The sequence below is a fragment of the Caenorhabditis elegans genome, chromosome V (genome assembly GCF_000002985.6).
Source record: "Caenorhabditis elegans chromosome V".
In the NCBI taxonomy this organism is placed as follows: domain Eukaryota; kingdom Metazoa; phylum Nematoda; class Chromadorea; order Rhabditida; family Rhabditidae; genus Caenorhabditis; species Caenorhabditis elegans.
Genome location: NC_003283.11, coordinates 486,925 through 510,037, shown reverse-complemented (window position 1 = coordinate 510,037; position 23,113 = coordinate 486,925). Strand labels below are relative to the sequence as shown.

Genomic DNA, 23,113 nt, shown 5'->3' with positions numbered 1-23,113 from the left:
GGGAAGACACAAGTGTAACTGCTAGGAGCGGTGGAATAACAAATCCAGTCCTTCCAGGACTCTAGAACTCCAGGACTTCCGGTTCAACCTAATATTAACTCGAATGATATCTAAATTATAGATGTCCCTTTCTGAAAACATCTCATTAAATCGCTGTCAGAAAATGGGCATCGTCATGGGACAAAGAATATATATTTTTTTAAATCAGAACTGAATCAGTCATTTTCCTACACGATGAATTCTGAAATCTACAGCAGTTTTATTCAAAATATTCAACCTATTCTACTGCTTCTTGAGAAAAATGCATTTTTCGTTAACTTTGTCCTGGCTTGCATCTCTTTTATTGTCAACTTATTCCATTTTGCAATAATTACCAGGAAATCGATGAGAATCTCTTCAATAAATATTTTAATGATTGGTGTGACTACATGCGATATTTGTGGTATGATGACAACGATGTATCGATATCTTGAACTAACAGATTTGAAATATCCAGAATGGTACGGTTTATGATAAAACTTCCAGCGACCAAAAATACCCCGAAAGTTTAGTAAACGATATTTTCGGGAAACGGTAGGGTCTGTGAGTTTTCGATTTTTAAATTTTCTGTAAATTCGGCAAATCAACAATTTTAACATTTACCGAATTTGCCGCATGGCAATTGACGACTAGCCCTGCTTCAAATGTTTGCAAACTTGAATTTAAAGTTTCAAATTAAAAATAAAAGCTCCTTTTTCTGAAACAGGCTGAAAACATTTTCAATTAAAATAGTCAACTTAAAAATATTCTCAAAATTTCTAGGCCTAACAGAAAAATTTTGCAAAAATATGCCTTCTATCAAAAAAAAAAAATTCCTTTACAGTGTAACTTCGGAATCTTATGTCAGAGCGTATCTAGGCTACACATCTTGGTCTTTTCAAAAATATTTCAGACGATGTAATTCTTGGCTGGAAATCTTGATTGCGAGTGTACGCCTGATAATTATCAGAAGAGTTTCTAGGTATGAATAGGGAATTAGAAGTTAAATGTTATAGTTAAAATTTGAGCCTCTTGCAGCAAGTCCATCGCCGCCACCCCGAAAATGGGATACATTTTGATGTCAGTGGTGTTTTCAATAAGTTTTATTATACAAGCAGCATGGCAATATGGGGCTGAAGTTGTTGAGAGTCCAAGAATGAATTTTCACAAAAAGTAATATAAACTTACAAAAGTACGCCTTGTTCAACCTTATAATTTCAGTTGCGCCGAATATCAAGACCTCAATAATTTACCAAAATTCAAATTAGACTTCCGTCAATTTTCGGGAAATTATCCAATTTTGATTATTCAAGTATACATTACTTTAGATGTGATTGTTTCGCAAGTTTGCTTTCATATGGAAACTGAAAAATAAAAACATTATTTTCAGTTTCTTCCAAGTGTAACTTTCCCGATTCTAACATCGTTTCTTTTTCATGAACTCCGAAAACTCAATAAAACAAGGTCAGCGCTTTAAATGGGGTTGGAGAAGATCGTGAAGAAAAATTTGGGCTCTCGACAAAACTTATAACTTTGCTAACAATTACATCCTTCTTGTCGGAAGCTCCAATTGGATGCATTTTGATGGCAAAAGTATTTTTGCAACATAAAACTGCATTAATGTGAGTTGGTGTTTAATTTAGAAAAAAACTTTTAAAAATTAACTAAAGTTTCAGACGATTTCTGACAGATCTTATGATCTACTTTACTATTTTCTCAACTTCCGTGTCGATTTTCCGCCCAATTATGTGTTTTTTGATGTCTAGCCGATACCGCAGTACTGCACGAAAATTATTCGCATTAAAAACAAGAGAGTCAACAATTCGTCTGAGAACTACATCCGTGTCATTCCGAAATAAACATAACATTTCAGTTTCAATTTGGTTTTTGGAAAATGAGTGTGACTAAAAGCTAACCCGCAATTTTAGTAAGTATCAGGTTGAACTAGAACACGTGCTACTGGCTGCCATTTTGAGATGAAACAATGCAAACGCGTTCGAGCGCAAACGCTGGTGGTGGACTCCTCTCGGACAATTTTTTCATGTTTCTTTTCGAAACTGGTTTTTCTTGCATATTTTAAAAAAATTGGCAATATTTTCTACTTGATTAAAAAACTACAAAAAGAGGTAAAACCAAAAAGAAAATTGAAGAAAAAGCCGCAGAACAATAATGAAATCGAAACGGAAAATGCCAAGAGGACTACACGACCAAGGTTTTGTCGTCGTCCGCGCTTTTGTTAGGCTATTTTTTGAATTGGCATACGAAGTTTTCTAGTCCCCGAGAATTTAATTTAAGCCAGCACGCGAGCACGTGGGCGGAAGGTCCACATGGCGTGAGACTGTCCCATTACAATTTGATCTACAAAAAATGCAGGTAAATTTCCCCAAAACAAATGTACAATACAAAATACAAAATCAAAATTTGCTTCTGATGCTTCGAATTTATTCCAGTTTAATAATTATTTTATTAAAAAAATTATCTCGTCCTCACTCATCATAATAGTCCCATTCCAAGAGATTTTTTTGTTTTTCGTCTTTCAGGTAGTTGTCCGAAATTGCTTTGAGCTGTACTAACCCAGCTGTATCTACTTTTCGGTAAACGTAACCAAAGTTCGTCTGACTAAAAAACGAACTTTGTGTGTTTTTATGAGAATGTTTATTGCGTATATGCCAATACACGTCGCGGATCTGAAATTATTCAAATTTTGCAGAAAATTTCGGCAAGTTGAATTTCGTTCTAGCTAAACTTTTTCTGTGTCCTCTTTGTTGTATATTCCTGTTTTAATAGCAGTTCGGCATAAATAATCGATATAGCTTTTCCTGGCCTTGAAGTTATACAATATTTTTTTCATTATGCCGCGCACTTCTTTTCTTTCTGTTCCTTTACCGTAGTACTCGGGTCCCCGAAGTTCAGGAGCTATCTGGAAATTGTTGAAGGAATTGTTTAAAAATGAGTTTTGTTACCCAATTTTTACTCATCCACTTGTCGAAAGCCGCAATAGCTGGCTGCGTCCAGTTAAATTGTTCTAGATTATTCTTCAGATTGGTTTTCGAATCAGCATCATATGAATAATCCTTTAATCAGCATCATATGAAAAGAGGGCAGATAGCTCAGTCGGTAGTGGTGGCCGCTAGCAGTCTGGAGGTCACGAGTTCAAGTCCGGCCTCACCCCCTAGGTTCACCCAGCCTCTATTGGGAAGTGGAGCAATCCACGACTGGATTATCGGCCACAGTCCCCGGCTAGGACGTGGCTTAAATTACCGCCCAGAGGGATCACCACCAGGCAGTGTACCTGAATCCCAGATCCGCAGTGCATAGCACTTGAAGAACGGATCGTCCTTTAATCCTTTAATCCTTTAATCAGCATCATATGAAAAGGTGAGCAAATTGTAAACCTCGTTGCCCAGCTTCGGAGGTAGATGAGAGGCCAAAGTTAGAGTAATACTAAAATATGAAGTACAAATCAAAAACAACAAATAATGTGTTCCGATCATGATGAGTATATTCAGTTGCAGTTGCATGGACACTTTTTATACAAAATTCGCACTCCCTCGTTACTATTAATCTGACAATTCGGTGGATTAGTTTTGGTAAATTTTAAAATTTATTTACATGTAGTTTTGTGTAGGTTTAGATCACAAGATCAAACAAATAAAAAATTATAATGAAACTAGCGACAAAAGTTGTAACCTATTCTTTCAATAAAATCGAAGTTTTTTCTCCAAAAACTGTACGTAGATGGTTTTTGAATTTACGCTTTTTTGTCTGCAAATTTATTCGTTTTTCAGCCAGAACACTTATTTAAAAAAAATTAAGAAAAACTGAAGCAACGCTGGCTCAAATGAAGCTGATTTTTTGAATTTTTTACACTTAGATTAACAGTATTTGCTGTAGACTTACAAAACCTTGTGTAGATTTATAGAGTCTTGTGTAAATTTACGGGACATCTGAAGTCGTATAAAAATTTATTAATCGCAAATAAATTAAAATTTTAGGTGCTTAGCTTCTAAGCCTCTAAACCTTCATTCCCATAGCTTTCTTCCACATTTTTCTGATGAAAAGCAGAACTGGAACCTCTTGCCAGTATTGCTCCTCAAGTGAGTCGATGGCTTCTTCCTCCTGATCGCGAGTGAGATTTTTGTTGCTCAAAATCGCTTCAAGTTGAGCTTGAACTGAAGATAGTTGGGAGATGATTTGTGTTGTGTTTTTGCTCATGAAATTCTCATTATCCTGTTGTTTCTTGGTATATGCAGTGTACTGATCCTAAAATTAAAAGTTTGAAATTTCTTCAGCAATCTAAACATACCGAAAGATTATTGGTCTGAGCCCACTGTTGAAGCTGCTCATCCTTTTGAAGTTTTGTCAGCTGGGAATTGCGTACAATTGTAGCATAGGACTTTTGCATGTTATCTGGCAAATCCTTCACGAAATTTGGTTTGTTGTAACTAGCAGCAGCAGTCACAGCAATCAGAACAGCGAGGATAAAATAGGAGGCCATGTCTTCAAATAAGCTTTGATAATTTTTGATTCAAAAACATTGTCCTTAAATACCATGTATTCCGTGACGTATGAAAATCGTGTTACACACGACATATTTGCTAGCTTAAAAGGCTACTGAAGAATCAAGAGAATGCACTCAAAACATTGAACTCTGGCTAGACTTTGCGGTAAACAACGTGTTTTGGGAGCTGCAACAAATAGAGAAATTGGCTAAAAGTTCAGAAAACTCAGCGAAACACTGAGCAGAAACCATAGTAATCAGGAACATAGAATTATGAGCGGCCGACACATTATAGGTTGGATTTTGATAAGGCTCGCAGCCGACATCTTGCAGATTTACTCAAAGATTGACATATAATTGTTTAATGTTACTTTATAAAATTCAAGAAGGTCTTACAAAATTCAGTTTCTAGTTTTGAAAATTTTCAGAAAAAAAATTAATTGATATTTTTTCACAGTTTTTTAACAAATTGTTAATGGAAAAATGGAAAAACTAAAGGAAAAAATCTACATAACTTCACAAATATTTGAGAAAATATTAAAAACATTTAGATGACTTTAGAATGATGTTTATTTTGGTGAAAAAGTTTTCAAAAAAGTTCAAACAATTTTCTGAATGTCGAAAATTTTTGGAATTTTCCCAAGATTTTCAAAAATGAATTGTAAAATTATAATACTTGAAGACTGAGTTTTTACCTTTTTTTTTGACTATAATTTAATTTTTTTTAATTTCTGAAAATTTTTACAATAATTTTTGGATATTTTAACAATTATAGGAACCTAGGAAGCGGTCCGATATTTCACTTTTTTTTGACACATTACATCTTTCATGAAATATCCTGAGGCTGTTTTTAAAATTTTTTCAACAAAAACAATACCGCTTTTAATTCCATTTATGTGTCCTCTAAAGTTAAAACCATTCATTAGAAAAAAAAAACTTCAAAAACTTAAAATGATTCATAACTGTCATCATGGTCATCATCGATTCCCATTCTTTTCATGGAAACTTCCCGAATGTGGAACAAAACTGAAACTTCTTGAGGGTACTGGTATCTAAGAGACTGGATAGCCTGTCGCTTCTGAGCTCCCGTTTGATTATCGTTGTTCAGAATGGATTCAAGCTGGTTTTGAACTGTTGATAACTGGGAAATTATTTGAGAAGTCTGCTGGCTGACTTGTTGCTCTTGTTGGCTCCGTTGTTGTGTGTAGCTGGAGTATTCGTTCTGGAAAATTATTGTGATTTCAGATTTTTATTTTCAAATTTAAAAAATTCAAAATTTCAGAGAACTCACCGAAAGATTATTCATCTGAGCCCATTGCTGAAGCTGCTGGTTCTTCTGCATCTGACTTAGCTGATAGTTCTTAGCAATTGCAAAATAAGACTGTTGAATATTTCTCGGCTGATATCTCAAGAACATTGGTCCGTCGAAATCGGCAAAAACTACAGCGAACAGAGCAATAATTGAAAGGTAAGACTTCATTTTGGAGTGATTTGGTAAAGTGTCTCCTCAATTTATATACTAGGTGCCCATAGTATTGGCATAGTATCTGTTTGTGCCACTGGTGAACTTTTGTGTTTGCTCTTGTAGTCTTTTGAAAAGAGTTGTTAGGCAGTTAGGTAGTCTACGTTTATGAGTCACTGAAAAAAAATCATTTTTTGAAGAAAGATCAAAAGTAGGGGAACTTTTTAAAAAACATCTAGAAGTTTTCAGAAATTTATCCGAAATTGTTCAAAGTTATCTAGATGTCGAGATTCGAAAAAAAAAGTTTAAAAAACAATTTTTTATATTTTATTCTTAGAAAATGTGAATTTTGCACCAATACTTTTCTCAGAACATGAAGATTTGAATTCCCGCCAAAGAAATGGACTGAAAATTTTAATTTCCCTTTAAAAAAAACTGCAATGAAAATGCGAATTTCCCGTCTTTTTTTTAATTCCCAGGAATTTTTACCCCTGAAACTTTGAACATTCGCCCAAATTTTTTCACAATAAAATAAGTTTTCTAGTTTTCGCGGAAAATTTTAAAAACTTGCACTATTTTTATATTTTATATAAGTTTGATATATTTTTAAGTAATTATGAGTAACCTGAACCCTTTTGGTCATAGATTTTTTGACACACTGAGAGATAAGCACAAAAAGAGACACAGACGTCCAACGCATGTGCTTACACATTCAGCTTTATACCTTCTAGTCACAGACGCTGTCCCCCTCCGACACATTTTCCAAAACTATAAAAGATGTTGGAGAGCAGCTCAAAAATATCACTTTCATACTTATTCTTTACCTTTTCTCTATGAACCGCTTCTCTGGAAAGTCTGTCATCGTGACAGGATCTTCAAGTGGAATTGGTCGAGCCACTGCGGTGCTCTTTGCGAAATATGGAGCCCAGGTAACAATCACTGGTAGAGATGCTGGAAAACTCGAGGCTACCAAGAAAAAGATGCTGAAGGTCATGAAGAATCCGGAGAATGTGTGTGTTGTCGTGGCGAACTTGACGGATTCTGATGGGCAAGACGAGATTGTGCAATCGGCGCTCGATGCTTTTGGGAGGATTGATGTACTGGTAAGTGAAGGTATGCTTATCTGTTTAAATCATTAGAGATCCAATGTTGCGCGTCAAATATTATGTAGTCATTTTTGCTCGATTTTGTACATGTGCTTAAAAAATGTACTGCGCATCTCTGACCGCAGTTTTTTTAAACACTTTTTCTCACCTTCCAGGTGAACAACGCCGGTGCCAATGTGGTCGACGGTACCTTTAACACTGATCAATCTACCGAGCTGTACCATAAAACATTTCAAATCAATTTTGAAGCCGTCATCGAGATGGTGAAAAAAACCAAAAATCACCTGATCGAATCGAAAGGTGAAATTGTGAATGTCTCCAGTGTAGCTGCAGGACCACAGGCGGTTTGTTGCTCCATAAATTTCTACCAAACTAAAACCGGATATTTTCAGCTTGCTCCATCCCCCTATTACGCAGCCTCCAAAGCCGCCCTAGACCAATACACACGTTGCGTGGCACTTGATCTCATCTTGCAAGGGGTTCGTGTTAATTCAGTGAGCCCGGGTGTCGTCACGTCCGGGTTTCTGGGGGCAATGGGAATGTCGGAGCAGGTCCAGAAACAGGTAAACGAAATTGTTCCATGATTGCTGTAAATTTGATAGAAATTTTAGATCGAAGAGAACTTCACTTCTAACAGAGCCTGCATTCCTGCAGGAGTTTGCGGAAAGCCTGAGGACATCGCCGAGCTTATTATTTTTTTGGCGGATCGCAAGAGATCTTCTTACATAATAGGACAGTCGATTGTGGCCGATGGAGGAACTTCTTTGGTTTCAGGGCTCACCGCTCAAAACATTCAGCGAAACAATTGATTTTTCAATTATATTGATGTCTATTTGCAATTTAATAAATGAATATTTTTTTGAATTTTCAACACCCGTGACGAATACATGATTTACAGGATTTGTTTCTTATATAAATACAACTTTATCACTTTACCTATTTCTGTCCAAACAAACAACACATGAACTCTACTCTAAAACAGCTTAAGTTTTTTCGTATATGCTGAAAGATTAAATTTTGAAAACCATCACACCACAACCTTAAACAAAGTACATTAACCCTACAGTACTACTACAGTACCTTGACATTATCCATTACCAACTCCCAACGCAATATCCCTTCAAAAGCTGAAAAATCAAATTTTCCTAAACTACAGTAACCCTGCAGTAACCCTACAGTACCCCTACAGTACTACTACAGTACTTTGGCATTATCCATCACCAACTCCCAACGCAATATCCCTTCAACTACAGTTCCAACCGTTCCAAATGTGACTGAAATTGCAGTTTTAGCTGTCAATGAAAATTTATTCCAAAAAATTAACTTTTCTTTAAAAAAACAGTTATTTTCTGTTATTATCAGTTATTTTCCAGAAATCTGGCACATTTCAAACCGGAACTACAACACTGTTATTTGAACCAACTGATACGTGATTCACTATCCACATTGTACATTTTTGAGGAATATTATGACGTTATAGTGTTTTTGCCTACAATTTCCTAGTAAGTGGGAAGTGAATTTTTGATCTAAATTTTGTACTCGACTGGGCGTTTTCACGGAATTTCAAATAATTTCATGTATTATTACATTTTCAATTTCATTTACATTTCAGATTGGAATATGAAAATCGACGACATTGTTTTTCTGAATTCATCGGCCGTTTTCGCAATTGCTATCATCTTTCTACTCATATGCCTCATTCTCAAAAAATCTCCGCAATCCTTAGGATCATACAAGTATCTCATGATTTATATTGATCTTTTCGAGCTGGCTTATGCTTTTTTGTATTTTTTGGAAAAACCGGTAAGTTAATCGCAAATAGCAGCCTTGAAAAATTTGGAAATGCCAGAAACTTCTGACAAAAGAATCGGCATTTTTCTTGATTGTCAATTGGAAAGAATCGTTGTTTCCAAAGTTTGTAGTTTGCGTTCTAGACTGTAAGTTTTCAAGAGAGAAGCACAACTTACAATGTGTGTGCTATTTTGCAGTACTATTTGTTGGTTGCTTCGGATTTTCCATCGCGATTCTTGCACTTCACTTCATTTATCGATTTTTCAGCATTACAAAGTAAGTTGAAGCTAAGCTAACTATAATGATACTTTGAAGTTGTATTTGTACCATTAAATTCATAAGAGGCAGGCGCGGTTTCAGGACCTGACGCGAAATGTGGTTCTTTCGCCGTGACCGACACTTTTCAGGTTCCGCGCCGCACTATACAGTGAGATCGGCTTGCGGCGCGAGGCATGCGGAGGTCGCCGCAAGGCAGGCGCGGTATGCATTTTGGCGCCTGCATGGATTTTTTTGTGTTATTACCAAGTTTCAGCAATCCTCATCTCAAATCCTTTGACTCCTGGAAAATTGTGCTCTGGTTTATGATTCCTGCTTTAAATGGGCTCGCCTTCATGTGCACGGGCGGTATTCTAATGAGCGCCGACCCACAGACCGATAGGTTTTTGAAGTGAGTACTGTGAAAACTACTAGCTAACAATAATTTTCAAAAAATAATTTTTCAGTGAAAATTATCAAGAAATTTCGGAAAACACTACATCATTGGAAGATCTTTATTATGTGGGCCCACTTTTTTGGCCGAAACATGACAACTCTACAACTGAGCAATATTTCAGCTGGAAAGCTGCAAAAGCTTGTATAATTGCTATGGGAGTCATTGTCAGTTTGACCATAAAAAAGTAGTATTTTTCAAGTAAAAATTTCAGACTATATCTAGCTCGATAATGCTATATTTTGGTGTGAAAGGATATCGAATGATGAGCAAACTAATTGCTACAGCAGGAGTCTCCTACAAATTCAAAACTATCCAGAAGCAGCTGTTCATTGCCCTCCTTTTTCAAACAGCGATTCCAGTCTTTCTCATGCATCTTCCAGCAACTGCAATTTACGTTACCATATTTTTGGGCAATTCTAAAGAAATTATTGGTGAAATAATCAGTCTAACAATTGCATTGTATCCGGCTTTGAATCCGATTCCAACCCTTTTTGTAGTGAAAAACTATCGAAAAGCAATAATAGGTTTGTTTATTGTAGATCCGATTCACTCAATTTTTGTATTTCAGATGCTTTCTGTTATTTTTTTAATATAGCTGGATGCGGGCAAAAAGTGGTACCTATGACTATAACTGCAACTGCATCCACACGAAATTCGAACATATTGGACCGGAGTTAAATTTTTTAAATTTTTTAAATTGTCACAGTTGTGAATAAATTATCTTTCTGGAAGCATTTTGCTGAGTTTAATAAAAAATTTCTAAAAATGCTCAGACAAAAGTCTGTTAATTATTGATTTAAAAAAAATAAATCGTAATGACTTTTTCTAAATAGGAAAGTGAATAAATTGTAATAATTTTTATACGAATATAAAACATTTTAAACTTTATGTCGGCAAATTCCCGGTTTGCCGATTTGCCGGAAATTTTCAATTTTGGCAGTTTGCCGATTTGCCGCTTTGCCGGAAATTTAAGTTTATGGCATATTACCAAGTTGCCATTTGACGGATATCAATTTGCCGGAAATTTTTAGAGGAATTTTTTATTAGACGAAAACACTTAAAATTGTAATTTTTTAAAATATTTTCCCGTTTTGTTTAGATATTTTCATATAGTTGTCTCACTTTTCAAAATAGATGTAGGAACATTTATTGAATGCGAAAAATTTTGCCGATTAAAGTTTAAATTCTGAAATTTCCAAAAAAAAAAGTGAAAAACCACAAATTTTCGGTAAATTCGGCAACTCGGCAATGTGCCGGTTTGCCGATTTGCCGGAAATTTAAGACTTCGGCAATTTGTTGATTTGCCAATATGCTGGAAATTCCAAGTCCGGTAGTTTGCCGATTTGGCGATTTGCCATCATAATTCAACACAGGATGATTATCTGGGTTTCAGGATAATTGTATTTTATTCAAAAAAGTAAATTTAATATAAGTTATAAAAATGCGATATAAGGTTTTACACTTTCTTTATAGGGGATGGTCAGAGATTTTCAAGGGAAAACAATCAGGTTCCAAGTTCCATGACATCCTCAAGATTCTGTGATTCCATTGGAGATATCAAAGACGTCCCGCCGTCCGCCACAATTGATTGTCCGACAATATAGAAGGATCTCTTACGATCCGACAGGAACACAATGAGTTCGGCAATGTCTTCCGGTTTTCCTGGAACTCCAGCAGGGATGCATCCTTTTTCAGAAGCGAAAAGATTCACAATCTGAACAGTACTTGCTGTTATCAAAAATGTTCTTTCAGAATTTTTACCTTTTTCTGTGCCTGCTCAGGCACTCCCATAGCCCCCATAAAATTTGTTGCGATGATGCCAGGACTGACAGAGTTGACGCGAACTCCTTGTTTTATAAGATCCAGTGCAACACATCGTGTGTATTGGTTAAGTGCAGCTTTTGCAGCTGCATAATAAGGAGACATTGACACCTGTAGAAATAATGTTTTTTTCAAACGAAATTGGGCCGAAAAACAGTTTTTCCACTGGTTTTTTGGTCTATTGGTCTAAAAGGGAAAGTTTCAAATTTTGGTACTCCACCTTCAAAGCTATTTTTGCCAGAAGTGATAGTCCTTCCAATTTTTTATGAAATTTTTTCTCACCGCTTGTGGTCCCGCAGCGATACTCGAAACATTCACGATTTCTCCTTTCGATTCTATCAAATATTTTTTGGTCTTCTTGACCATCTCCACGACAGCTTGAAAGTTGATTTGAAATGTTTTATGGTACAAATCAATTGACTGATCTGTATTCACAGTACCGTCGACCACATTTGCACCGGCGTTGTTAATCTGGAAACTATGTTTTAAGACAAAAATTTCAAAACTATGTTTTTTACCAATATATCAATTTTTCCAAATTTCTTCACCGCCGACTGAATTATCTGATCTTGTCCTTGGGCATCGGTCAAGTTCGCCACCACCACATTTACACTGTCCGGAGTTTTAACAACTTTTAGTAGTTTTTTCTTGGTAGCCTCCAGCTTCTCAGCATTCCTGCCAGTAATTGTTACCTGGGCTCCATTTTTTGCAAAAAGTACAGCGGTAGCTCGCCCGATTCCACTTGAAGATCCAGTAATAATCACAGATTTTCCAGCAAAACGGGTCATTTTTGGTGAAAGTGTGGGCGAAAAAAAGTTAGAGAATAATAAATTCTAGGGAAGAAAAGCGAAGCACTTTTATACTGAGCCAAAAGGGCTCAACATTTTGTGGTCAGAATTGTGCTCTGGCGGGAATCCCCATAGCAATATAGCAAAGTGTGGTGAGAATATGTGTGTCTCTGGTTGTCTCTGCGTTTCGTTTTTTGTGTTTATTTGCTTGTGCATTTGTTACTTTGCACTCCTTAGCTGGAATTTTTTACATTTTGAACTAGCAGCCAATCAGAGCTTTGCTTCGTTAGTCTGAAACCAATCAGCGAAAGTTGGCGGGTTTTTTTTTTCAAAAAAATTTGAGGAGCACAAAAAAAGAGGGAAAAAATAGGAGAATAGTTATAAGAATAACTATGTAAATCTCGAGACCAATCAGACCTTTGCTCCGTCCATATTCCAACCAATCAGCGTCTAGCGTCGCTGATTGGTTTAAATCTTAGATTTGAACTACTTCTCTCATTTCAGTGATTTTTTAGAATTTCGGATGATTTTATTATAATAGTGGCTTTCTAGGAATTTTAAAATTTTATTTAATTAAATTAACATTCACAATAAATACAGTAATAGATAAAAAAAAAACATTCAAATTCAGATAAAACCCGTATCAAAAAACATTTCTGGATGCGAAAATTCCAAATTAAAAACATCAAAAACTTTGGCAATATCTGCACGAGTTCGGTAGTTTCTAATATTTTCCAAAATCGCGGTGTTAATTTTCAACAATTTTGTCAGCCGTCCTGAGTATCTCGGCATCATCTTTTCTTGAATGTAGTAGTCATGCAAGTTATTGGATAAAATATCCATGAATTTTTCCATGACTTCAGCGATTTTCCCTCCAAATCGTGTAGCGGCGTATTGGAAGCAAAGCTGCGCGAGCATGAATGAGAGCTCGGTTTCTGTTATGTCTAGAGCTTGCAACTCATCAATCAATGGAAATAGGTCCCAGGCACGAATTCCGTCAATAAAACTGAAATATTGTATAATGTAATTGCCAAATTGTCAAAGTTTTCAAAAAATAGCATTTGTTCATTACCGAAAAATGAAAAAAAAACTAGCAAGTGTAGGAAATAGCAGAAAATTTCAAAAATGGAATTTGCCTATTTCTGATAATTTTTGAATTTTCAACCATTGCCAAAATGGCCGAAGTTGTCGAAAATTAAAAAAAACAATGGCAGAAAACTTCAAATTCAGCATTCGTCAAAATTGCCAAAAACACCAAACATTTCAAAAAACAGCAATTGATGATTATTCTGATCTCTAAAAATGTTTCAAAAATCAGCAATTACGGAGGCTTAAAAATACCAGTAGTTACCGGAATTGCCACAAAAATTCAAAAATTTTTTTAAAACGAGCACTAACTGAATTAGCCAATAATTGGAAAACCGGCAATTACGAAATTTGCCAAAATTGGCAAAGATGCCAAAAATTACAAAATTGCCGCACATTATAAAAACTTAAAAACACATAAAAAATCTGATTGTCATAAATATCAAAAACTAGCAATTTGGAATTTTCAGGCTTCAAAAAAATTTAACAAAAAAAACGCAACTCACTATCTCAACTGCTGTACTGGTAGCCGGCTCATCCATTTAGTCTCGGCCACCACACAATTCATATCAGTTACAATTCCATTTCCAACCACTCTGTCGGACAGGCTAGCCTCTTTATTTTTGATCCGGAACAGGGCAGTTCCCATCAGCTTGTCGAGCCGTCCCCAAACATGCCAAACTCCGAATAGGATTTTTCTCTGAAAAATTATTTAAAAAATTAGTTGTAAAATTGTCAAAAATTGCATACTTTTACATCTTGGTCCAGTTGCTGAAATTCGTCGAAATAGGTCAGCCATTTGGCACTTGCCAGCATATGATATTCCCAGAAGCCTGTCACTTCTTTTCTGGTCACTAGATGTATTCTTTGAAAATTTGCGATTCCTGTATGCTTCATGCAGTTAAATCCAAAATTCAATTTTTGCAGCTGGTTCTTGGCAACCAGTGGAGTTTCCGGGCCGGTTTTTATGATTTCCATGGCCTGAGAAACTAGTAGGCTTAGGTCAACATAAGTATTTTTCTTCTTCAGTTTCAGATCTTCTCGGTCCTGGGGGAAAAAGAACACAAAATTGGGTTCACTGAAAATAGGATCTGCCAATTGAGCAAGCTTGCGTTTTCGATTGGGATGCACAATTTGGAGGGCGTCACGGTCGTGTTGAAATTCTGGAAATTCAAAGGTGGAGTAGCGCCAGTCGGGTAAATTCTAAAAACTACTTCTATGGTGGCAAACTGACCGAATATCATAATAAAAAACTTTTCAAAAATTTTTTGAAATTTTTTTGTTTACTGTCAAAAAGTGGCAATTACACAGTTTTTGCCACTCATAATTTTGGAAGTCGACAAATTTTTTTGACATATTTTATGTTTTAATCTTGTTTAAATTATTTGTATTAAAACATTGTAGGGGTCGAAACATGCGACATTTCTTTGAATTTCCTCAAAAGCTCGTATTTTTTAAAATTTTGGCAATTTGCCAAAACTTTGACCGCAAATTGTGAAAAATCTAAAATTGGTCTAAAAACTGATATTTAGCACTAAAAACTGTTTTTAGGGGTATAATGTCTGAGAAATGGATAACTCCAAAAAGATTTTAGATTTTTTCCATAATTTCATTAAAATTGCATGCCAAAATATCGAAAAATTTGATTTTCTTGAGAAACAAAAAAGTTCAAAATTTCAAAACTCACTAGACACATCCATCCCAACATCTCGGCATTTTTTCAAGCGGCACGGTTTACAGTGGTATCTGAAAATAGAACAAAATACGTGCGGAATTTTGTTTTGATAATATCAAAAGTTGAACTTCGTACATTCTATTTTGTACCTAGTGGAGTTTGTAGTATGTATGTGACATCATTGTTTTTTACTATTACATTTAGTTGCAAAAATATAAAAAAGTACTTACGTTTTCCCATCGCAATACTTGCTCAGACATTTCATTCTGCTCCATTTTGAGTCAGCGGCTCGTCTGGAACATTTTTTGAATAATTTATAACTTTATTAAAATTGTCCTACCTGAAAAACGCTGCACACGCTCTACAACTAATCACCCCAAAATGATGCCCCTGACCATTTTGGCCACAAATTATACACGGCGGACAAGAAGTTGTTTCCTCCATACTAGATCAAAATTTTAAAAATCGATAAAGTTGCGAAAGTTCGGAAAACACAGAATGATGGTGGGAAACGGAAACCAGAAAATAGTTGATAAGGTAGGTATTAGAAGATGAGGCAATAGGAAAAGGGGAGAACTTGACGGTCACGGTGAGAGAAATCAGACGAGAGACACGGAGGTTTAGACTGTGAAACGGAAAGTCTAAAGTTCGGTCAACTGAGTAGTTTCTATTTGTTTTGTTGGTTCTTGGGCAACCCAGATAGAGAAAAAATACCAAATATTGTGAAATACGCATTGTTACAGTGTTTTGGGGTTATTGACATTCCCAATCTTATCTTAAATTTGAAGATGGAGTATCGTCATATTTTGTACCACTAAAATAGACCCTCCGGTAGGCGAACTGCCAAGTTTCTTAAAATTTTCTGAAAAAAGTTTTGACTGAAAGTTCAAAATTTCTAAGTAATTTTTGGAGAAAAAATTTGGCGGGAAATTCAAATTTTTTGAGAAAAATAAAATGGGGAGTTGCAAATTTTTTGAAAAAAATTGGCTGAAATTTAAACTCTACGAGAACAAAACCATTTTTGGCGTTAATACTGATTGTGAGTTCAAATTTTCTGAGAAAAAAATGTTGGCTGAAAATTTGAACTTGTGTCGCGGACTCCAACATTTATGCAAACAGGTTTGGTAGGAAATTTAATTTTTGTGAAAAATATGACGAGAAATTCGATCTTTCTGATAAAAAAAAACTATTTTGGCGCGAAGCTCAAATTAAAACAAGTAATTGGCAAGATGTTCAAAATTTCAGAGAAAAATTCAGCGGAAAACTCAAATTAAGAAAAATTATATCAGGAAATTCAAATTTTCTGACAAAGTTTATTAGTTCTTTGTGTGAAATTTCGACTAATCGTAACATTTGGTAATTGAATCTTCTCAAGAATATGTGTGATAACTGTGCAAATATAAATTTGTTTTATTATTTAAAAAATCCAACGTCGTCTAACATGTACTTATGGTGATATTTCTTGTATTGTTCCATCTTACTCCAGATTCATTTCCATTGAGTGAATAATTTGAAATTACTTCATTTCCTTTTTTGCACGATAAAAATCTGAAAAAGGCTCTTCTATAGTCTTTGATAATAAAAATTGTTGGAAGTGGGTCAATTGCAGTGTACAAGGCAATTGTTACTGATACAAATGGATACTTTGAATCAAGATCAATGTTGATCATGGGAAATGTAAAAATTATTGCAGCAGGGATGTACATGAACATGCATGGAATAGCTGATTGAACGATCAAGGCGTAGAATAATTGAAGCTGTAGATTTTTTGTTGCTTGTGATAGGGATTCTGTTGTGCTGAGCTTTTGAGAGATTAACCGGTAGCAATTAATTCCAAAGTAGGCAACGCAGCCGAATGAAGTACCCTGAATACGAGAATTGTAGCTGAGACTTTCAGTCGCTGAAAACCCATAGTTTTAGAGAATGTGCAACCCGCGAAACGTCAGCCGCAATTGAACTCGTTTTCAAAAAAAAACCTCACCAAAATAAGATCCATGTTTACCACGCCATTGAATGATAATGAGCCGATCTTCAAATTTCCAATTCCATCATCTTTCCAGAAAAGGAGCCCAAAATAGGTACATTCATCGATATTCAAGCCGAAAGTTTCCGCCATGTATATTCTGAAAGAGGTGGGCGGCAATCGATTTTTCCGGCAAATCGGCAAATTGCCGGAATTTGAATTTCCGGCAAATCGCCGAATTCAGCAAATTGTCGCATTTGAAAATTTCCGACAATTTGGCAAACCGAAAAATTTCTGGTTCGCCGAATTTGCTGGAAAAACGGCAATTGCCAAAAGTTTTCAAATTCTATGAAAAAAAAATTTTTTTTTTAACGTGTTTATTGTTTCCGTCTTGTAAAAAATCCCTCTAAACACTTCTGGCAAAGTGATATTGGGCAAACGGCAAATCGACAATTTGCCGAAAATTAAAATTCCCGGCATAACGGCAAACCGGCAAATTGCTGGAATTGAAAATTCCCGGCAAACCGGCAATGTGCCGATAAAAAATTTCCAAACTGCAATTGCCATCCACTCCTGTTCTGAAATGTCCTCTCACCGTAAGTAATCCGCCTTTTCTACAGACGGACTCATAAAAATCCAAACATTGAGCCCCCAAAGAATTCCAGATATTATTGGACAAATGTAGAGGAGCATGATTTTATTTCCAGACAGGTATTTTTGTTTGAAAGTTCTGAAACAAGCATGTAAATGAAAAATCTCAGTAAAAAAATTTCTAACGTGTTCACAGCTCCATATCGGTACACGAATTGAACAGCGAAAATAGCCATAGAGACCCCGAAAAATGAACAGAAAATTACTGAAATTATGAGGTTACTTTTTTTTTGAAAAAAAGGAAAACGTACTTATAGAAACATAGATTATTTGCCGATCAAACAAGGACTTACTCATGTCCTGAAATACTATGCAGGTGGAACCAAAGGCGTGGATAACCTGAACACGGGCTCCCAGTTAGTAAATGGCTTTTGATGGGGGGAGGTGTTAAATCGCGCTCTATTGACAATCCGGATGTGTACTCCCCGAGGAAAAATAAATTCACAAAACTAAGAAAACGGAATATGAAAAGGGCTGGCTTAACACTCATCAGACAGAATCAAAATCAAGGCAAACTATAAAGAAACTGACCGGACCAACAAATAGGTTAAAAACGGCATACACCAATTCAAATAGAGCAGTATACAGCATGAGCCATTTGTAAGCGCCCAGAGTCAACGGGGATTTAGTAAGAATTAAATACATTAAAACCAAATTCGAAAAAATCGCGACAAGGCCGCAAAGTTTTTGAATGTCTTCTTCAAAAAGTAGCCAGTCTGCCGGTGATAGCATATTGGTGAAGTTATGAGAAAAAGAAAATAGTCGGCCGAATACTAGACATGTGCTGTTTGTTTGTCAGAGAAACAATTCCCTGGATAGTAAAATGCACGAATTTCGTACCAAAACAATGCACGGGAATACGTAGACATTAACAAAGATCGTTAGAGTATATGTATGCTATTTGGATGAAATTGAGTTACATCATGCGTTCTGATAGTGAGCACAATTTAAAGACAACGTTTGGTATGTTCCTCTAAAAAAAATTTTGATGGAAAATTAAACAATTATTGTGTTTGTCACAACAGCATTGATCTTAATTGGACAACAACTTTATTTTTAACATCCACTATCAATAAACATCTCGGGGTTGGAAAAATCAGTAATATAAATATCAAACGTTCGAGCTATAGTTGTTCGCTCGCGTGTTGTTCTGATTGATTTCTGAAAGAAATTGTTGAATTATAAAATATACGAAATACGATCATTAAACCACCTGAATTTCCTGAACACATTTCAACATCTGCGACAGCTTGCCAGCATAGTTACTGGTTCTCTTATGATCTTTTGTGTAATAAGTGTGCAGATCGTTGGCAAGGATCTCTTGAAACTTGGCGCAAACTTCGGCAATTTCCGTGCCAGCGAATCGGTTCTGTGCGTACTGAAAGCAAGTCTGAGCAGCCATATAAGTGAGCTCAACATCTGTTAATTCTAATTTTGATGCTGCAGTTATTGCACTCTGTAGGTAGATATCATCGTCAATGCCGTATAGAAAACTGAATTCAAGAATATAGAATGCATGATGATACATTGTAGACCTGTAACTTACTATTTTATTTCCTCATAGCTATACGTTGTGAGCCACGATACATCCAATTTAGTGGTGCCTAAGTTCACATGAAATTGATCCAAAACTTGAAAAAGATTTGAGCTGTCAGCATGTTTCTTTCTTAGCTCTGAAGACTTTACAACCTTGTACATACGGGACCATACGTGCCAAATGGTTTGTAGAAGTTGCATCTGAAAAATGCTAATTTTCCCTGTGGTGCTCACGCGGGGCTTTAGTTTAGGCCGTGTCCGAAGCGACCGATATTCCAGTAGTAGATAAAGCTTGGTTATTCTAGGGGGAGGGATTTGAACTCACGGCCTCCTTATATTACTGCCACCCAAAAACTACAGTAACCGTTTCAAACATACCTGAATTCTCATTGGTAACGTACAAAAATCTTGAAGACGAGTCAGCCATTTTGCAGTAGAAATGAAATCGAACTCCCAAACCATTGAAACACTCTTGCCCGTAACCACATCTACTATTTTGCTCTCAGCCGTAGAAAACTCAACTCCCGACGCCATTCGTTCCAGATTAGTTTTCCCGATCCCAAGTGGCGTCGGAAATCCCTGTTTAAGGATTTCCAAGCCTCGGGTGATCAAGTTGCTGACGTCTATGTAATTTCTAGTTTTATCGTAATTGTTTGTAAATAATATTAAATTGGGTCTGCTCACAAATATTTCCAGAGATTGGGAAATAGGTTGCATCACTTTGACTTCTGAAAATGTTTCTTTTTTTTTCATATTCAAACTTTTGAGAAGAACAAAAAACTTACTTTCCGGCATCATTCCCATTTTTATACATTTTCTCATTCTGCAGCTTTTGCATTGTGGGAATTTTCCAGTGAAATTCGTGCAATTACTTGAGTATTTACAACTTTTCCTATTTGTTTTTGTATTGACGGCTCGTCTGAATTTTTTTCTTTATAATCGTTTCTGGTTTTTTATATTTTAATTAAATTTAAATATTTGTATTTGAAGATTATAGGGGTTCAAAACTGCAGCAATTATTGAAATTTATCGAAAAAAAATTTTTTTTTTGGAAAATGTGTTTAAAAAATTGGATAATATTTGTTTGTTTTTGACTGCCACTTTTCAATTTGAAATGAACAATTTTAAAAAAGTTACCTAAAAAATGCAGCGCACCCACGGCAAGTGATTGCTCCAAAATGAATCCCGTGAGCCGGAACCTCACAGATTTCACAGGTAGTTTGCATAGGAAGTATTTAAGGAAAAGTTTAAAAAAAAAAGTAAGAAAATTGATTGGAGCACAAAATGTGTTGAACACAATCAATCATAAACCACGAAATGAATAGTTTAGTGATAACCTGAAAAACGCTAGTTTTATGCTTTTTGTACCTATAAACATGTTCCGTTATAACCAGACGTAAAATTTTGTTTTAAATTTTGTTTTTTTTTTTAATTAAATTTGATAATTAAAACTTATACTATAACAATTTTTCGCTCATAATGCGCCATTGCGGTCGTTTCCACGCTGTGTTGAAAATTGAACACTTATACATTGAACAAAAAAAATTGAACATTTGAACATAAAAAAGAGAAAACATATATAATTTTTTCGATTTTTCTGGAAAAAATTCAAAGACGAATTTTGATATTTTCTTCTTTTTCACATGAAAATCAACTTTTCAAAAATAAATTCATAGTTGCCTCTTTCCGTAATTTTTTTCTTCAAAAAATATGAAAACTTTCGATGGCAGCACAAAAAATTTAACAGGGCCTCGATCAATATCGGCTGCGTATTCATCACCAGATTTGTCAAATCAAGTCTACAATGTTTTATTTTTCAAAAAAATTAAAAAATAATAAGATAATTAATTTTCAACACCCGGTATCAATGAACATTTCCGGATGAGAATAGTCGGCGATAAAAATGTCAAATGTCTGAGCAATCAGTGACCTTTCCCGTGTCGTTCGAATATTTTTCTGAATATTTCGAGCTACAAATGTTTCCAAAATACAACTAGACTTACCATTAAACTAAAATTTATTTTGAGCATTTGCGTGAGCCTCCCCACATAATTTCGATTTTTCTTCTCGGGTTTCGTGTAATAATTATGCAAATCATTGCCCAGACCATCTTGAAGCTTCTCACAGATTTCACCGATTTCTGTTCCGGAAAATCGATTTTGAGCATATAGGAACGATAATTGAGCAGTCATATAGATGAGTTCAATTTCTGTCAGCTCGAGTTTTGTCAATGATTCTATAGAATCCTTCAAATAAGAGTCCTCTTCCACGCCGTACAAAAAACTGAAATTCAGATTTTTAAAAACTGTTTTAAAAAAAAGCTTAACTCACTATTTAACCTGATCGAAAGAATATCTGGTAAGCCACGTGACATCCATTCGAATAGTCTCCATTTCTACATACAGATTGTCAGAAATTTGAAGGGCATTTGAGAATAGTCCCTGTCGTTTTCTGAGCTGCGCTGACCGGGCCGCTTTGAAAAGACGGGCCCATACATGCCAGATGGACTGGAGAATTTGCATCTGAAATTTATACTTTTTTTTCCATATCGCCCGTGTTCACTTGGATCGCCCAATTCTCCGGGGTCAGATGACTGGCGTCTAGGGCTTCATGGGAGGGTCAGGCGCGGTTTCAGAGCCTGTCGCATGCCTCCACCTCATTTCAGCATTTTTTCTAGAAATCGAAGGCTTGGTGTTTTCACCATGTAGTGCAAGAGGTGGTTCTTTCGCCGCGGCCGACAAATTTCGAGTTCCGCGATGTACTATACAGGCGCGGCTCGTGTCGCGATGCAGGCGGAGGTCGAAGCAAGGCGGGCGCGGAAGGCGTTTTGGCGCCTACAGTCCTGCTGCAGTCACAAACGGCCTTAATTAACCCACTAGGCCTGTTGAATGGGTCGAGATGGGTCGACCCGCGACCCAATTTTGGACCCATTTGATTGGGTCGGGGTCACGTCCCCGACCCAGTTCCGGAAAATGTCTGAAATTGAAAAAGGCATGTTTGTTTTGTTGTAAAGCGTGCTTAAACTTTGACTCTTATGCTTGTTTGTATCGAAAATAAGGTATGTTTTTTTTTAATTGATGAAATTACAATAATCTTACAATTTTCAGCTTTTACACGTGTTTTTTGACAAAAAATCGTTTTTCAAGTTTTTGATAATTTTCTGTTAAATTTTGAAAAAAAGGGTCGGGGACATGACCCCGACCCTAAAGTGGGTCGGGGCTGCGACCCCGACCCAAAAGTGGGTCGGGGCTGCGACCCCGACCCGGCATACCCAAAAAAAATGGGGCGACCCACTCCACAGGCCTATAACCCACCTTCAATTTATCCGGAAGCTCTGAAAACCCATCCAAATTAGCCAGACATCTAGCCGCCGTTATAAAATCAAACTCCCAAACTTTTGCGACATATTTACTAGTGACTTCATTCACTTTCATAAATTTCTTCATGGACGGTGACCCTGCCAACGCCATCTTTTCAAGGCTTGTGAGCTTCTGATTCAATGGGCTTTGAGCTCCGTGCTTTAGGATACTGAGCCCGCGAGCTACCAAGTTGCTCACATCAATAAAATTTCTTGTTTGAGAAGGTTTATTGGCAAACAATATCATACTTGGGCGGCTCACAAAAACTTCCAATGATTGGGGGATGGCAGCTGGTGGCGGGGATTTTGCTGAAACTTACACAATTTATAAATTTACCGGCTCGGATTTTCACCCACATTCCAGCTTCATGCCAACTCTTAAACATTTCCTCATCCGGCAACTCTTGCATTGTGGAAAATTTCCATTAAAATCTCGACATTTATTTCCAGATTTACAGCTTTTCCGTTTTTTCTTTGCAAATATTGCTCTTCTGAAAAATGCGGCACACGATAGACAGGTCAATGCTCCAAAGTGGCGACCATGAGCCGGAGCATCACAAATTCCGCACTTTTTCGACATACCTAACTGGAAAAATTAATCTTAAAACTGTTTTAGAACTACATATAAAGGTAGGTAACTGTTGA

General features: G+C 36.1%; 9 protein-coding genes and 1 pseudogene across 11 annotated transcripts; 3 read left to right on the top strand and 7 right to left on the bottom strand.

Annotated features, from left to right (window-relative positions):
• The first annotated feature begins 234 nt into the window (after positions 1-234).
• srw-104 lies at positions 235-1,926 on the top strand (annotated as a pseudogene). Its single transcript is given in 7 exon segments — positions 235-500; positions 863-998; positions 1,055-1,191; positions 1,240-1,363; positions 1,409-1,483; positions 1,486-1,640; positions 1,695-1,926. Coding segments are annotated over 7 exon segments (1,125 nt in total).
• Positions 1,927-3,969: 2,043 nt separating this feature from the next.
• srlf-19 (SXP/RAL-2 family protein Ani s 5-like cation-binding domain-containing protein) lies at positions 3,970-4,547 on the bottom strand. The gene is made up of 2 exons (NM_070825.4): positions 4,325-4,547; positions 3,970-4,281 (listed from the first exon to the last, which is right to left on the bottom strand). Exons 1-2 carry the CDS (start codon positions 4,514-4,516, stop codon positions 4,033-4,035), a joined length of 441 nt encoding a protein of 146 aa, NP_503226.1. The 5' UTR covers positions 4,517-4,547; the 3' UTR covers positions 3,970-4,032.
• Positions 4,548-5,405: 858 nt separating this feature from the next.
• Positions 5,406-6,010, bottom strand: srlf-35 (SXP/RAL-2 family protein Ani s 5-like cation-binding domain-containing protein). Its single transcript, NM_070824.2, has 2 exons — positions 5,811-6,010; positions 5,406-5,741 (listed from the first exon to the last, which is right to left on the bottom strand). The coding sequence occupies exons 1-2, from the start codon at positions 5,997-5,999 to the stop codon at positions 5,466-5,468; spliced, it is 465 nt and encodes a 154-aa protein (NP_503225.1). The 5' UTR covers positions 6,000-6,010; the 3' UTR covers positions 5,406-5,465.
• An 804-nt stretch (positions 6,011-6,814) lies between these two features.
• On the top strand, positions 6,815-7,896 carry T01G6.10 (DeHydrogenases, Short chain; the record flags this gene model as incomplete). The annotated part of the gene is made up of 4 exons (NM_070823.2): positions 6,815-7,084; positions 7,243-7,431; positions 7,480-7,650; positions 7,699-7,896. The coding sequence occupies 4 exons, from the start codon at positions 6,815-6,817 to the stop codon at positions 7,894-7,896; spliced, it is 828 nt and encodes a 275-aa protein (NP_503224.2).
• An 811-nt stretch (positions 7,897-8,707) lies between these two features.
• On the top strand, positions 8,708-10,268 carry str-256 (Serpentine receptor class r-10; the record flags this gene model as incomplete). Its single annotated transcript, NM_070822.1, has 7 exons — positions 8,708-8,890; positions 8,937-9,024; positions 9,076-9,154; positions 9,411-9,545; positions 9,601-9,754; positions 9,802-10,114; positions 10,159-10,268. The coding sequence occupies 7 exons, from the start codon at positions 8,708-8,710 to the stop codon at positions 10,266-10,268; spliced, it is 1,062 nt and encodes a 353-aa protein (NP_503223.1).
• A 709-nt stretch (positions 10,269-10,977) lies between these two features.
• T01G6.1 (DeHydrogenases, Short chain) lies at positions 10,978-12,339 on the bottom strand. The gene is made up of 4 exons (NM_070821.2): positions 11,930-12,339; positions 11,694-11,882; positions 11,352-11,522; positions 10,978-11,304 (listed from the first exon to the last, which is right to left on the bottom strand). The coding sequence occupies exons 1-4, from the start codon at positions 12,197-12,199 to the stop codon at positions 11,095-11,097; spliced, it is 840 nt and encodes a 279-aa protein (NP_503222.1). The 5' UTR covers positions 12,200-12,339; the 3' UTR covers positions 10,978-11,094.
• Positions 12,340-12,740: 401 nt separating this feature from the next.
• On the bottom strand, positions 12,741-15,668 carry nhr-131 (the record flags this gene model as incomplete). Of its 2 annotated transcripts, NM_070820.5 has the most annotated exons (6): positions 12,741-13,205; positions 13,792-13,985; positions 14,036-14,448; positions 14,973-15,031; positions 15,191-15,253; positions 15,301-15,668. In NM_070820.5, 6 exons carry the CDS (start codon positions 15,402-15,404, stop codon positions 12,827-12,829), a joined length of 1,212 nt encoding a protein of 403 aa, NP_503221.2. The 2 variants fall into 2 exon arrangements, with proteins under 2 accessions (NP_503221.2, NP_001300181.1); NM_001313252.3 differs by lacking the exons at positions 14,973-15,031; positions 15,191-15,253; positions 15,301-15,668 and having other exon boundaries at positions 12,827-13,205; positions 14,036-14,263.
• A 728-nt stretch (positions 15,669-16,396) lies between these two features.
• str-196 (Serpentine receptor class r-10) lies at positions 16,397-18,306 on the bottom strand (the record flags this gene model as incomplete). The annotated part of the gene is made up of 6 exons (NM_070819.1): positions 16,397-16,825; positions 16,942-17,083; positions 17,519-17,653; positions 17,701-17,779; positions 17,826-17,913; positions 18,106-18,306. The coding sequence occupies 6 exons, from the start codon at positions 18,304-18,306 to the stop codon at positions 16,397-16,399; spliced, it is 1,074 nt and encodes a 357-aa protein (NP_503220.1).
• A 299-nt stretch (positions 18,307-18,605) lies between these two features.
• Positions 18,606-20,418, bottom strand: nhr-106 (Nuclear hormone receptor family member nhr-106). Its single transcript, NM_070818.6, has 6 exons — positions 20,248-20,418; positions 19,896-20,029; positions 19,489-19,838; positions 19,121-19,311; positions 18,788-19,067; positions 18,606-18,735 (listed from the first exon to the last, which is right to left on the bottom strand). The coding sequence occupies exons 1-6, from the start codon at positions 20,334-20,336 to the stop codon at positions 18,631-18,633; spliced, it is 1,149 nt and encodes a 382-aa protein (NP_503219.1). The 5' UTR covers positions 20,337-20,418; the 3' UTR covers positions 18,606-18,630.
• Positions 20,419-20,895: 477 nt separating this feature from the next.
• Positions 20,896-23,054, bottom strand: nhr-211 (Nuclear Hormone Receptor family). The gene is made up of 5 exons (NM_070817.2): positions 22,826-23,054; positions 22,425-22,777; positions 21,442-21,632; positions 21,114-21,393; positions 20,896-21,066 (listed from the first exon to the last, which is right to left on the bottom strand). The coding sequence occupies exons 1-5, from the start codon at positions 23,046-23,048 to the stop codon at positions 20,962-20,964; spliced, it is 1,152 nt and encodes a 383-aa protein (NP_503218.1). The 5' UTR covers positions 23,049-23,054; the 3' UTR covers positions 20,896-20,961.
• Positions 23,055-23,113: the final 59 nt, after the last annotated feature.